At 39.3% G+C, this 16025-nt stretch overlaps 1 protein-coding gene across 2 annotated transcripts in view; it reads left to right on the forward strand.

The window, feature by feature from the left end:
- The window catches only part of MGAT5 (alpha-1,6-mannosylglycoprotein 6-beta-N-acetylglucosaminyltransferase), a 133103-nt gene that overhangs the window by 104015 nt on the left and 13063 nt on the right, over positions 1–16025 (forward strand). For both annotated transcript variants that reach the window (XM_056348624.1, XM_056348625.1), the window contains 4 exons: positions 2404–2553; positions 9939–10085; positions 14583–14699; positions 15538–15612. In XM_056348624.1, coding sequence (XP_056204599.1) covers positions 2404–2553; positions 9939–10085; positions 14583–14699; positions 15538–15612 — 489 coding nt within the window. The remainder of the gene's footprint in view (positions 1–2403; positions 2554–9938; positions 10086–14582; positions 14700–15537; positions 15613–16025) is intronic.

Here is a 16025-nt window from a genome sequence, read left to right on the forward strand (position 1 = left end):
TTGAAGTCTAGATTTGCAGTTTGAACAGCAGATATGGGTGAATAGTGCGGTCTGATACAAACTCTGCAGAGAATGTTGATTTTGCGTTACTAGCCAGCAACCCATGATCTTTTCTCTTTGAATTCATTTTGGAGAAAGTAAAAATCTGGAGTTTACTGTCAAATGATTTAAGACTAAAAGATACTTTTTATCTGTGCCAAGCAAGGAAACTCAGGAAGTGGATTAACAGTTGAAGGAATGCTGTCCTTTGGTTTGCAAATCACATTTCTTGATTTATTTACTTGTAGCCTTTCTATTTATAAATGCCGTATTTATGCTCTCTCATTTTCTACTTCAATGTTTTTAATGTTTAGAGTGGAATTATGTGTCCTGATTATTTTTGCAAAGTGGCTTATTACAGTATAGGCTTTTATACTACACTTTTCTACAAGGAATGTGGAAATTCAAGATGACTGAAATACAGGAGGAGACTAATGTTAGTGAGATTCATGTAAAGTGTAAGGAGCTAATGGTATTTTTGTGGTACTTTATAGATGATTATGAAAGCAGATGTTTTTGACTCAAAGTGAATGAGGGAGTCAAGCAGTGATTGTTTTCTGAGGTTTTGGGTTGTTTTCTTCAGAAAGTCAGTTGAGTTAGAGTGCATTCATGTCATCAGTTTGTGTGCCACGAGCCAGTAAAATCTGAGGCAAGTGTGTTTGTGTTCTTGCTATAGGCAGATCACGTCAGTAGTACCTGTGCTTCATCGTCTGCTTTTCCCATGCAGAACACTACAGCCTAGCTCACAGGCTCTGTACTAAACGCCAGGCAGGCAGGATTAAGGTATGCCTCTAGCAACAGAGCGCTGCTGCGTTCTGGAAACAAGACTCGGCTACTCCCATCTGTATTTCTCCTGCACATTTGCAAAGGAAAAGTACTATAATGGATTTTCTTTTGACAAAGCACATGAGCTTCTCAACAGTTTCTAATTATGATACTTTACAAATAATAACATCTCTTTCAGAGTAATTCCAATTTGAAGTAAAAGGGAAAATAAAAAATGCAGCAAGTTTCTAGTTTTTTTAAAAAATTTGTGTTAATTAACAATAACAGCAGCCGCATCCAGCAAGAAAGCACATTTGTCTCCATTTGTTGGCAGTTTTATATAATACTTAGCCCAGGACATTGTCTGACTGGTGTAGCCTTGGCGCAGCTGCCAGAACGGGGTGAACATAATGAGGCCGGCAATCCACTTCATCACAAGCGGTGTCACCAGCAGGGCAAGCTCAAGCCAGAAGCCAGTTGTTATGTGACATGAAATACCCTGTGTACTCGAATATACGAACAGTTAGTTTAGCAAGGATGTTTTAAGAAGCGATAGTGGTCATTCATCTAGGCCTGATAACCTTATTGCTCCTCCAAGATTTGAAAAGACAGAATTTTCACCAGTCTACTTGCCCTTTGAATGAACTTCAGTAAAATTGTTGGCCAGCTTTCACGCAGGGCTGTGGAGGCACAGCGTACAGGATTTACGTGACAAAAATAGTGAGGGGAAAGTAGAATTCTTGAAAAATTCTCTTGCTGCCAAGAAGTATAGAAACTTGTAGCCTGATTTTAGAGCTATTTCTAAGGCTAATGTGCAAATATTGAGGGAAGGTCTCTTTGATCTGTGCTGCATACTGGCTGTAAATACAGTCTACAGCTAATTGCTTTTGGAATGCTAGTAGTCTTTACATCTCAAAAAACATATGGCACTGAAAATTAAATTAATTCTTGTTTGCAAACTAGAACGGTGTACTTTTTTTTTTTTTTTTTTTTTTTTTTTCTTCATGTGAACCTTAAAACCATTACTCTTCTCTGGGTCTGTTCCAAAATACCTTTAAAACATTAGGGAAGTGGAATATTTGTAGGTATCTCATGGGACTCGGATACTGGGTATTTAGATAAAGATGTGTACTCAGTTATTCAGTTGGCAAGAGTGCATTTTACCAAAGCAAGATTCACCCTTTTCTTCACAAAGATCAACAACAACTAATTTTTTGCATTTCTGACAAAACCAGTGAGAATGTGATATTTAAATGTTTGGTTTGTTGGGGTTTTTTTAGTATTTTCAGGCCATGTATTGTTTAGGCATGCTGAGATTACAGCTATCTCATGGTGACCTGTCCAAATAGAAATGAATAAAACCTTGGTATTGATTTATTTATGCATATACTATGAATAAAAAAGCTGCAGTTCTCTTCCAATCTAGTAGAAAATAAAAGTAATAATGTAACAATAGATCAAATATTACAGAAATCATATAAGAATAAGTGAACTACTTTTTCTGGCTTTTGTGGTACAGGAAATAAAAAACCAGCTGTGATTGAACACTGCAGCTTGAAATGTGTAAAGACTGAAAATATTTTGTTGTTGCTATTACAGGATAAGAAGGCTTATCTGGACATCATCCACACGTATATGGAAGTCCATGGAACTGTTCATGGGACAAGCACCATTTATATTCCTGGCTATGTAAAAAACCATGGCATACTCAGCGGGCGGGATTTGCAGTTTCTACTGAGAGAAACCAAAGTAAGTTTGTCAAGAAGGAGTAGTGGCAGAAATAACTACAGACAGTATCTGAAGTGCATGTATTTCACAAAAAACCAAGCACTTCATTTGCCGTTCAGTTCCTTTATCTACTTCAGTTGTGGAGAGAGAGAGCAAAATAGTGTGTTTTGCCTGTAGCCCTACAGTCACGGGAACTCAAGATAAAAGGATAGTATATACATTGAAATAAATAAACTTTTGTCCTCATGGTTAGAATGCTTTGTGGGATTTTCTGTGCCATTCCCGTAATCTCTGTGGCTCTTTACAACATTAAAGCACTTCAGTGATTACATTTAAATTGGATGTTTAACTTTCAGTTGGTGAAAGAAGTGGTTTGTGTGTTTAAAATCAGCAAAATGTGTGGAACTGCATCACTTACTCCCCATTGTTGATAGTTTCTTGCTGTGCACTTCTACAGGCGAGTCTATTAAAAAAAGAAAAGAAAAAAGAAAGTGCCTCCCAGTCTTCCCACACTACTGCAGAGGTCGCCTTTTTGAAATATTTGGGAAAATGATGGTAATTTGACATCTCTGTGTGACAGCTGTTGGCAAATTATGACTTTTTAAAGGCAACCACTGTGTGTGTACTTGATGCATACAGATACACATAATGTTGCAGATGAAAAGTCAACATTTACTTTCGTCACAGATAATACTGAGATTACACAGCTTTTGCCTGTGTAGAGTATGAAATCACTGTGTTAATCGTAATACTAATGTGGGAAGGATAGTGACAGTGTAATAACCCCAAGCTCAAACAGTAACTTCCTCATGAAAAAAATAAATGTTCCATTCACTGGAATAGTAAAATAAGCTAGTGGGCTTTCTATAGGATTACTGAAATCCTTACAGTGTACGAAGTACAGTATGGTTATGTTTGACTAAGTCTTCCTCTAATTCTTTATCAGCCATCTTGCGTGTATTAACACTAAAAATCTTGGTTTTCAATATGAAGTATAGCTCATCTCGTTGTTATCGGTTATATTTACTGTGCTTTAAGATGCACTATAAAGACACATTGAATTTTGGACAATTCAAGTTGATACGTGCATATTCTGCTGCTCAGCACAGTGCAGTTACGGGGTTTGTGACACGAGGTAGCCAGGCTAGTGACGCTCGGGCTCTGACTGGTAATTGCAGTATCAGATGGAAGATAACTATCTTGTGATTCTGAAGTACTCCCAAGGTCAGTAAGTTGCTTATTTTTCACAAATTGTATTTTTGTGAAAAGCATGGATCTACGCATGGATTTTCAGAGTCCTATGAGAATTTTAGATTTTAATGATTTACTGTACTGCTGTTTTACGTTAGGTTTTGGGGGTTTTTTTCTTGCTAACAGTGGTGGAAGTCCTTTGAGAATTTGCTGCATTTCTTGGTAGATGGCACAGAGAAATGTAGCAGTATGTTTCAGAACCCTGTCTCAGGGTCATCAAGCCGCCTTTTTATCATACCATCTTTTTGATACAACCTTTCTTAACAAACATTTTTTATTAAGTCTGCAAGCAGTATTTTCGTATGGCTTTTCTGAACTTTTGGTAGCAGATTTGCAAATTTGCTGTTTTCCTTTAAGAAAGTTATTTATTCATGGTGCAGCCAGGCTAACAAAGCTTAGACCTGATGATAGCAGTTAGGAGTCCATCAGTTTCTTCTAATAATTATTGTCAGGCAAATGGGATTGCAGTGTATTTCTGATGTTGCAACAAATGAAGTGAAATTAAATATGACTTAAGGCGTCATGGATTTCAGTTATTATTCCAGTTTAATACTGTTCCATTATATCTAGTTTAACAGAAGAAGGTGAAACAGCAGCATCCTGAGATTGAAAGTGGAAACTGAGGTTTATCATGTAATTTCTTTAGACTTTTTCAGTTGGAGGCAGATTTTTGTGTTGGTGGTTTTTGGGTTGTGTTTTTTTTTCTGCTAGCTGGTGCTTAGTATCTCATAGGTACACTGTCCTGCTTTAGCAGATGGTTGCCTCTCAGTGTTGATCAACAGATGTACTTGCTCTAAATTCACAGTTTCAGGTTTTGATACCCTTTAAAAGACAGTACTTTAATGTAGCTTAGCATAAAACACCACTCACCTGTCTCTGCCAGCCATCTGCTGCCTGTGTAGGTCAGTTGTGTTTGTATCAAATAGATCATGGATTGAATTGCTAAAAGAAGTGCAGGTTTTCCACAGAAATCAAGCTGACTTGAATGGGAGCTTTGTGCCCTGAGTGTATGTGTGCACGTGCATCCACTGATGTTCAAGGACACTTTTTAACCATAATCACTTTAATCGCTAGGCAACATGACCAGAGCCCTGTAATGAATTTAGTTATGGGGTTTTGTCACTAGACAATCAGTGTGCTTAAAGTATGTGAATAATCGGAACCGTAACTCCGGGACAGTAGCATCTGTAGGTACAATGCTCACTTGAACCATCTAGCCTGTTTGTTGTCTCCAGGCAACAACCTTTGTCTTTAAGCTTCCAGAAACTTTCAGATTTTTTTCTTTTCCTAAACATACGTTTTGATACCCAAGGGCAAGGATTGTCTTCCATTGCTTGTGATTTCAACATTGTGTTAGCAAGTTTTTATTAGGTCAACTGACAAATGATCTAGTTTTCAGCAAGTCAGAGGTAAATAATAATTTAACAAATCACACAGTTTGTACTCAGAAGTGTCGGTTTGTGTTGCACTGGTTCTTTTTGCCCTTGGACAGCAAAATACCAGTAGGTGATGGCTCAGTCGTGATTCTCGATCAGAGCTTTGCATTCCCAAAATCTGTTTGGTCTCTCTGCAGTAGCTGGTATAGGACCTAGCTCTTCTCAAAAGCATGCAGCTGCTATTTCATTCTGGTATGTACTATAAAGCAATGCATTTCAGAATAAGTGCGTTTTCCAAGCAGGAGGGGGCTGTTTGAGATTCATCATGGCTAGTTCAGCTGTGTAGTGCATGACAAAAACAAGACATGTCAACAGTTCCTAATGAGAAGATGTAAAGCCATTCATCACGTCAGAGGAAAATAGGGTAGGCAAGTTGGCAGCCTTCCTGCCAAGTTAGGTGGCTTCTTGCCAAGTGGGCAGCTGGGGGAGTTGGACCAGACTCTCTTGGAAGAACCAGTACTGAATTCTTGACAAATAGTCCTCCCTTTGAGAAAGTTTCAGATGCAACTTTTTACTTCAAGTCACTGTGAATTTTTGAGGGAATTCAGATTCTTTTACTAAGTGGAATTTACAGTTTCTGAATGGCGATTAATAAAAGTAGGAGCAACACTCTGTTTAGACAGAGAAAAATCTTGTTGCAGTGTTGGATAAGCAGGAATAGGAAAACAAACTTTTTTTTTCATGTTGCCTTTTATGAAGTAATATATTTTTTACTTCCACACGCTTCACAAAATCAGCTGAAAAGTCATTAACTAGTGATTCTATTCTAAAGTTGCTTCAATCCCAAAAGGATTGACTTTTCCAGAAACTCTTTTATATTCATGAGAAAAATATATCAAGATAGTTAACCTTTGCTACGCTTCTCTTTCTGTAGTTCAGAAGAGAATATGTAAGTTCAGTAAGAAGGCATACAAAAGTGGTGATAAATCTACCGACCTGACAGAATAAATTAGATAAAGTGCAGTAATGTTAGAAAGGGGAAAAGGAGGAGATAAACACTCCTGTTTATGAAGCTATAGCATTTAGTCTCTGGAATATGATTTTTTTCTCTTAAATATTCAGATAGTCTGAATTAGTGTCAGTGAAGTAAAACATTCAGTCCTTATTTTATACTTTTGGCTATAATTCAGAAAGACTGTTTGCTCAAGTACTCATTTTAATAATAGTTCGATCTAGTGCTGTAAACTCCACAAATAAATTGTTGAGTGTCAGCTTGAAAGTCAGTGGTTTCTGAAAAACAAAACCAAACCAGCCTGTTTTTTCACGGGACTGATTGTGAAGCACTTTTCATGTCAGGCAATTCTCCACTTAGCTACTGCACCATGGAAGAAGGGCTGCTTACGTTATAATCAGAAAAGAATGGCTGGTCTGGTGATTGCTGGCCAACTCAAAAGCCCGAAATTCCAAACCAGGGGTTCAGTTCACTGCAAAGGCAGAAAAGGTTCCTGAGGAGCCTTTCTTATGAAAACCAAAGTATTTGCGCTTAAAGGTTTCAACACCTGTTTTATGCAAGGTGAGATTGCAGATACGAACTCCCTTTTTTGATTCCTGCAGACCTTACAGGCACAGACCCACCTGGGTAGCAGACCTTGCAAACAAGGAAATGGTTTTAAAAAACCCAAACCACACCGCTGTTGCGATGATCATTTTACATCTGTATTCGCTGTTATCTCCTTCAGATAATACTTCTATACTGTAAACACCTGCTGGCAATCATCACATCATATGGGGCATTAGCATACACAGCCTACTGTGGCATGTGCCCACTGAAAGCACTGTATGAAAAATAGCAGTTCTGGCTTTCAAAAGCATTTGAAAGCTGAGAAAAATGCTCACATACAGAAAATGAAATGGTTTCAAGCACTAATCAACCAGTAAAGCATAAAAGAATTCTACTTTGCATAGCAATTCTGCTGCAGCAAACAAAACAAGATCATGGCTAACATTTTTGAACTGTGTGTACCTGCAGTTACATTAGCAATGTTGTCAGATCTGGAGTTTTGCATTATAGATCTTCAGCCGTAGGGTGAAGGTGCCTCTCCACAGCGGCCTGTGTTACCAGACATAGCATCCAGTAAGAGAGTACCCTGAAAGCCATAGTCAGCACCTTACGTGGTGGAGGCAACAGCGTATATTTGTATCACAAAATAGTGGAAACACAGCCTGTTGTAAATCTTTACCGTTTTGTGGCAGAAAGTCTTTCACACGGCCTCAGCTCTGCTGCGAGTGGATGCTTGCTTCACTCGGACCTGAAAACTGTTGCTTGTTATTTCTGCTTTTTTCTTTTTTTTTTTTTTATTTTTCCTTCCCTACTTCCTTTTTACATAGTGGCTTGCAATATTTTTTGCATACTTCTAGGAATTACCTTGACAGATTGTTTTAGCCTTTCTGGAAATAAGTCGCAGGTAATTCAAAGGTTTAGTAAATTAGAGTATCCGAAGAATAAGATACAAAAATGACCTGTGTTGCTTGCATTCTGAATCATAACGAATGTGACTTTCTTGGGTGGGGCAGTTAAGATATTCCTCAGTTTTGCTGGTTTTTCTCAGTTCCTCTTTATACTATACAAAAATAATAGCTCCCTAACTAAGTAACGTTAATAAAGGGTGATTTTCAGGAGCAGAGTCTAGATTCAGTTTGGGAATTTCAGCTGACCTGGTGACGATGTGATGGAGAGTGGTAGAAGATTTTTGAGGGTTGATAGAAGGAGCTGGCGGGGGCTGCAGACAGCTGCGAGCCAGGCTGCAACCTCGGGCCAACAGGCAGCACATACACATGCAATCAGACATCCATCCTTCCTTCCTTCTTTCTTCAAAGGTATGGTGCTGCTTAGAGGTAAGGTTGGAAAATGGATGCGAAACAGGTGGTAAGCTATTTATTATAGATTAAGTGTTGACAGTGTGCTCTGAGCTGTCAAAACATAAAACCATGTTTCTTTCCCGATGGAGTTTCCTCCTAAATAAACGGATCAGTCAAATACAGAACTGTTCAGCAGTGCACAGCAGCAGATTATTAAAAAACTTAAAACTAAGCAAACAAACCAGCATTCTGCGCATAACAGACAAACACAGGACCGTAGGAGAATTGATACTTCAGATGGTTTTAATTGCTGGGTCTCAGCTGGTTTTCTGCCTGAACTAAGGAGTAGTTTAAATAAATAACATTATGTGTGCAGATTGCATTAAATGGTTTAATGTCCATAGTTCATTATTTTCAAGAGATTACCTTTCTTTAAATTAAGCCTCTTTTGAGATGAAATTTAGTATATTTTTTTTCTAACTAAGAGGTAAGGTATCTTATGCCATATATAAACCCTACATTTAGATAATCTGTAGTGGAGATAGTCTTTCAGATCTCTCTCTTTTTGTTGTTTTTTTGGTGTTTTTTTTTTTTCTCAGCCACTGGAGAGTTTTATTTAAGATTTAAATCTGCAAGATAGCCAAGAAAGTTTTTGCAAGTAGGCAACCTTTTTAACCTGAAAATTGAAAACTGAAATAACAATATTCAGCTCCATGCAGTGAAAATTGTACATCCTCAACTATGCTGAGAAGTGTTAATATTATTTTTAAAATGAGCCAAATCAGAATTTTATACTGTTGTTGCTATAGGTTGGAGAGAATTGATGCTGCAGTGCCTGGCAATGTCTGTGCACAGTACTGACTACAGGTTTATGCATCGGTGTTAAGATCAGCTCCTAGAAAGGGCCATCGGTTTTGAATCTTCTGTTACTAGGATTTGTTTCCATCTTGCAGAAAATTTAATGCAGGATAGTATAATTTGACTTCTTTTAATACCTACATCCTGAATACATGATTCTAATAGTTATGAAGATTGCTTTTTATTCTCTTGAAAAAAGCAGTGGCTGTCTATATATGTTAAGTCATGCAGCAGTGCTGAGAAATTGCTGTTACAAATCACAGCTTGTAATCCTCCTGTTATACACACACATTCAAATAAAGGTGAAGAATCCTATATTTAATTCAAGGGTTTTAATTATGTTCAGCCGGGAAAGGGGTCAAGATCCACATAAAAGCCAGACAACTCTGAAAAAATATTGAATTTCTTTACAAGGGAGAAAAGCACTGCCTTTTCTAGAGCACTTGTAATCTCAGCTGGTGTAAGAATAGCTTTGTAATAAATTTTTTCTCCTTCAATTTACCTTGGGGGCGTTGAACCTTCTTAATCCTATGCAAACTCTTGCTGCCCAAGTACGGTGTCTTCAGCTGCTGTTTGCTGCCATCTACCGTTTTAATTAGAAGACTTAATCAGTTGGCCAGGAGTGTGTGCATGTTGGCAGAACCAGCAGGTTAGCTGATGTGGGAGAAGGGAAGACAGTAGCGTAGCTGTTCGGTGAGGTTGCTGCAGTAAAGCCCATACCTGCGAGAGAGCCCCAGCAGTTTTATTTCAACATCAATCAAACCACCAAATGACTTTTTTTTTCCCCAAAAAAATAACTGAAAGGGTCTGTTGTTGCCTCAGCTCTGTGAAAAAACACCGCAGTTTACTACAGGTTATTGTCAAATGTCTTTTACAGGACATTCTGTTACTGCTTGGGTAGGAGGGGGTGAGCTGCTGAGTTTTTCCCATTTTCTTCTTAATGCTACATTTTTTTTAGGCTGGTACATTTAGGATGTGTTATTGTTTATTTTAAGTTAGCTCTTACATTTCAGTTTTTGTAAAGAACAAAAACTAAGATAGTCCTTGTTTTCTATTTTTCAGCTATTTGTTGGTCTTGGATTTCCATATGAAGGGCCGGCTCCTTTAGAAGCTATTGCTAATGGATGTGCTTTTCTAAATTTAAGATTTAACCCGCCAAAAAGTAGCAAAAACACGGAATTTTTCAAAGGCAAACCAACACTCCGAGAGGTAAGCTTTCTCAAGCTTGTTCATTTCTTTATTGAAAATTGTTGTGATTTTTTTTTTTTTTAGTAACACAATATAGGAAAAATTGCATGCTTCATAGAATGGTTTGGGTTGGAAGGGACATTACAGAACATCTAGTTCCACCCCCCTGCCCCGGGCAGGGACACCCCCCCCCCAGCCCAGGCTGCTCCCAGCCCCATCCAGCCTGGCCTGGAGCACTGCCAGGGATGGGGCACCCACAGCTGCTCTGGGCAGCCTGGCCCACCGCCTCGCCGCCCTCACAGTAAAGAATTTCTTGCTGATATCTAATCTGAATCTACCCTCTTCCAGCTTAAAGCCATTCCCCCTCGTCCCGTCACTACACGCCCTTGTAAGAAGCCCCTCTCCAGCTTTCTCGGCGGCCCCTGTAGGCACTGGAAGCCGCTGTAAGGTCTCCCCGGAGCCTGCTCTTCTCCAGGCTGAACAGCCCCAACTCTCTCAGCCTGTCTTCCCAGGAGAGCTGCTCCAGCCCCCTGATCATCTTCGTGGTCTCCTCTGGACTCACCCCAACAGGTCCACGTCCTGCTTATGTTGGGGGCCCCAGAGCAGCACACAGTACTCCAGGTGGGGTCTCCTGAGCACCGAGCAGAGGGGCAGAATCCCCCCTCGCCCTGCTGGCCTCGCTGCTCGTGACGCAGCCCAGGGTGCAGTTGGCTTTCAGGGCTGCGAGTGCACATTGTTGGGTCATGTTGAGCTTCTCATCACCCAACAGCTCCCAACGTCCTTCTTCTCCAGGCTGCTCTCAAATGTTCACTGTTTATTGCAAAAGGTGTGCAACTGTTGTTTTCTTTAGCCATTGATGGGATTATCAGTCCTTACTTTTGTAGAAAAACCAAGTTTATTCATTAACATATTGTTAAGCTTTACCTCTAGTTTTGCCTCGTGTATATTCTGCTGCTTCTTATTGATAGATCGTAAACTGAAGTTTCCCTTGAAAACCTGATGTTCTGCCAAGGAACAGATCATGTCATATGATACGTGATGTGTCATTTGAGAGTGGTTTTATTTTGTTGAAGAAACAAACATTACTGTGTACTGTGCAGGAAGTAAAAAGGTGTTTAAGTAAATTATAAAAATGGCATTAGTGAGTAGTTGTGTGTATGTTTTAGGATATTTTTTTTTTTTTCCTCCAGAAAAGACCTGCTCAAGGCACTGTTGAGCTGTGTTGTTAATGGTCACAGCCCACCGTGTTTGTGGTTAAACACTGAAGATGTTTAGAGAACTGACTCTTTAAGAGAACGGGAAAACCAAACCTCAAGCTTTCAAAACAGCCAGTTTGTGTTTAGCTCTAGTAGGAGAAAAAAGAGGCTAAGTAAACTCGCCCCTCATCCTGGCACTGACTTTGGAATAGGTAAAGTGTAGCCTATACCGCTTGCAAGCATTTAACAGTCACGTGGCCATTTTTGACATTAGTACTTTTTGCCTGTGACCGTGTCTTGTTCATAGGTGTGTATATATGTATTTTCTTTACATACTTAGCTGAAGGGAAAGTCGTCTGGTAACAGACAATGAGAACCTTGCACAGCTATATTTCTCAGTTCAAGTTTACACTTGGATATATAAATCGTGTACTGATCAGCACCAGCTAGCTGATAAGCAAAAGACAGTTTCCTGTTTGAAACCAGGAACGTAAATTCCTTATGATTTTATGATCCAGGACTCTAATTGCCTTTCAGCCTCTTATACATTCAGCTCGTACAGGACATGAGTTCAGACTCGCCCCTTCTCACAGTTTGCATTGCCAACAAAGGAGATGGCAGTAATGAGGGAAAAGTCTGTTTAAACTTTCTCCTTGGGCATGGCACCTTTCAAAGCTTTTCTTCTGTGGGTCGCTTGACTGTTCCATTTCCAGTTGTTCTGTACACAGATGCTATAACTGGTCAGACTCAGTAAATAATCTGGACCGACCTAACTCTTTATTAGGAATTTTAGTGCTTGGAATGCCATGCTAAGCCCCACTGGCATGTGGCTGTGAACCTGACTTGCACAGAAAAATAATCCCTATTGACTGCTTTAGTACAAAATAATATAATGAACGTTGTTCACAAATGTTACTGGGTTCACATGCTCTGCTGAGCTATCCTGAGAATAACCTTTTCTCTAACTGATTTTCACAACTGCATTTAGATCCGATTTCCAGTAATCTATGTGCTTGTTCTTTGGGATTAAGAGTCAGTAAATGTTTCAGTTTTTTCAAGTGTTGATGGAGAACAACAAGAGCTTGTTGGTTCTGCAAATTGATTATCCATAGATGAATCTGAAGATAAAGCCCGTGTTCAGTACTGTTGTAAAGTAACCACTGTAAGTCACTATTTCTCTCTTGTCCTAGGTAGAATTTACTGGGCTTGGGGGGAGTTAACTGTTTCCCCTTTACCCCAAAGATGGAGTCCTGTAGTAAAGTATCTGTACAAAAACTGAAAATGACAATTTTCATTTTAGCTTAGCAGTTGTTTTATCTTGGGACATGATTTTGCTGGGGGAAAGAGGCAGTGGGGGAAAAAATTACCTTCAAGCAGCTTGTTTTGTACCAATATTTGTACCAATATTTTTTTCCCATTCCCTCTACCCTGTTCCCGAAAGAAAACAAGAAGACATTCTATGCTAAATCTAGTTGAAATGTGTATTTGGTGGGTGTGGTTTCATTCATTTTATGCTTTTAGGAAGGAAAAAAGACCTGAAATTAGAAATTAATTCCAAATCTATTCATAAGAATTCTTACAGGTTTTAATTATAGGCAGAGGGAGTATCTCCTGAGTTATCTGAAACATTAAACCTTGGCTAATTAAAGCATTTCAGTATTGGGAAATAGTCTTAATATTTTTTGAGAATATAGGTGGAGAATAATTGGTGCAATAAAAGTACGTTACTCTTAATACAACAGCTACTAGTCTGAGAAGTTTAGTAGTTCATCTTCCAGATCAGATCTGGCTTTAACATTGCTGTTTCGTCTGAGACAGTAGAGAAAGAGTGGTCTAAGGCATGATTCCTAAAGCTTTGTGGAATTTAGAACTCTGTGTTACGTTCATAGTTTTAAAGGTGCAGTAGGTTTTTTGTTACTACTGAAAGCAACAGGAATGTAGCTTTGGCCATTTGAAGTCCAGACAGAAGTGCCCTGGGAACTCGGTCTTGGTAACCCAAATGTTTAAGTCCATACAGCGGCTATTGAAAAAAGGTTAGAATATGTCAGTCTTCGAGACGCGTTGGAGCTTTTGGAGGAATTTAAAATACGCCGATGGGAGCACAGCACAGGGGGCTGCAGGTGAGTGCAGGGAGCTGTCTGTGTGCAGGAGCAGCCGGAGTTCCTGGCCCAGCAGCCGCAGTCCTCCAGGCAGTCCCTGAGCTCTCACCACCCCATGCCCTGCAGCCAGAGCCCCTGGAGCACTGCTCTCGGATATAATGACAAGACTGGCTTCTCTTGTCCACAACCAAAATGCAATAGGCAAAATTTTTGTAAAGTAGTTTCTTGCGTTGATTGAGGAAGAGTTTCAAGTACAGTGTATGCCTAGTGCAGGACAAGACTCCAACAGGTGCAGTTTGCTGCTTCAGATCTTTTGCACTCTCTAGGTTTTTCTTTGTATCATGCATAAAGAGGCAGCTGTATAAAAGTTGTTTGTGAATAATTTGTCCTGTAGGAGGTTTTTTGTATTTATTTATGAAGCAATTGTCTTGTGAGGCTAGTGTGAAAAACTCCCTTCTGCAGCTTTTGCTTCTCTCAGTGTGTTCATTTGCCTGTTCTTCTCACTCCTGTGCAGCCTTTCATAAAATTACTTTGTGCTGTCCAGCTAGTTCTGAAAGTAATCTCTGATATGATTGTTCTTAGTTATCTACTTGTGTATTTATTGAATATGCTTTCTGACAAAGTGGTGAGCAAAACAACATTAAACACTGAGGTCAAGTTGCTCTTGTACTATCAGCAGCGAGAGTCAGAATTCATCCTAAGTGATAGAAATGAATCTTTATTCGCTGCTGCTCACAGAAGCTTGGAAATGTTTGAAATTCGAAGGAGAAACAGGGTGAGGACGTTGTCTGAAGTTGAGACGGGATGAGGATGACATCTCTTGAAGCGAGTCATGCAGGTCTAACCAGGACTAGTAGCAATTATGGGTTGTGAAAAAGAGAGCGGCGTGGAGAAGCAGGGTCATGTTGAAAAGTAGTTTCAGTAAGCATCAAGTCTTCTCTGATGTGGGTCGTTAAGAGGATCAAAGCCACAAATTAGAGGTGCATAGATGTTACTTGTGATCTGTGTTATTATCTGATTTTCAGTTTTCCAACTAAATTCACTCTCTATATTTCAACACAGAATATCTGAAAGATAGTTTAGAACGAATGACGTTGACTGTTTTCCTAGCTGAATTCCTGCATTAGCCTAGTGCATTTCTCCAAAAAGTGATGAAGAGGGTGAGAGGGAATGATAGCCTGACACATTAATTTTTACCAGTATCGTTTGTTTCTTCCTTTCAGTTGACGTCTCAGCATCCCTATGCTGAAGTTTACATTGGGAAGCCCCATGTCTGGACTGTAGACATCAATGATCTTTCTGAAGTTGAGAAGGCTGTGAAATCAATTTTGAATCAAAAGGTGAGAAATGTGTCCTCACTTTGTCATCAGCACTTGTGGGTATATTGTGTGCTGCATATAGAGTGCTTCCTGATGTTAGTCTAATTAAAGCAGAGTACTGCACTGTGGTAAGATACGGAGCAGGGGAGGCGGGGGGAGGGAAATTGTTATTACATATCTGTGGTATCTGATTATCATGTTTTAGTACTGGATCAGTCAGGTTTTTACCTGAAAAAAACGAACGTGAGTGAATTTGTATAGAAATGTGAATTTCCTATGTAAATTATACAGCAGTCTGTTCCTGTGCATTCAGTGTGGAAGTTGCCTTGTTGATCCTTAGAGCATTGCAGGCTGTCCAAATACATGCTCCGCTCCTTTGACTGATTTTCTAGCCTTGATGTAACCGCCACTGAAGTGGTTGTGCACTTACGGTGTGGAATTGTAATGAGGGCACTTCAAGCGGAAAATAAAAAGATTGAAGTGATTTTCAAAGATACCGCATTCTTTTTTTGTCATAATGTTTTCTTTTTCACTTCAACTCCAGAACTGAAACTTAGTTAAAGCTGGAGCTCTGGAATCCCGTAGGGTCTCAGGCTAGCTTTATATCTATAGCTTTGCAGTATACCCTGAGTTTCCTTAAAGATAATCACTAAGCAATTTTTATTGCCTTTGCAAGGGAGAAAAAAATCAGCGTAAACTGCTGATGGTTTTGTGAAATTGTGATTTGCTAATGAGTTTGTTTATTGTTGCTACTTAAGCTATAATGTAGTATTTGCAATCCAAGCAGCTACCATGCAGCACCTTACGAAGTTAATTTAAACAAAATAACCTCTAACCTTAACACACATTGTTTCCACAGATTGACCCTTATTTGCCCTATGAATTTACCTGTGAGGGAATGCTTCAGAGGATGAATGCATTTATTGAAAGACAGGTATGAACTTCTGTTGTGGATGACTCCTGTTTTATGTTGGGAAGGGAGAACCCTCTCCATTTTGAAGCTTCTCAGTGTTGTTGCTGTTCAAGTAGAAATAATAGCTGGGCAGCCCTTGGTGCAAAGTAATTTTTCAGTGTATATGCGAGTTCTTTAACTGTCTACACACAAAAAAATCTTTGGATCATGAAGTATCACATAAATGTAGAGATACTTTTGTGGTAGATTTGCACTTAGGCTAAAGCCTCTGGGTGGATGTTTCAAGTATTTAGTTTCAATCAATAAAGCTTTAAATGGTTTGGGAAACGGTTACTTAAAGGGCTTTCGGTTCCCATGCATTATTGCCAGCTGAGAGCAGCAGAAGATACTGAGTTGGAGTAATAAACTGCAGCGATTTACATGGGATCCTGATT

Source organism: Falco biarmicus, chromosome 8 (genome assembly GCF_023638135.1).
Source record: "Falco biarmicus isolate bFalBia1 chromosome 8, bFalBia1.pri, whole genome shotgun sequence".
In the NCBI taxonomy this organism is placed as follows: domain Eukaryota; kingdom Metazoa; phylum Chordata; class Aves; order Falconiformes; family Falconidae; genus Falco; species Falco biarmicus.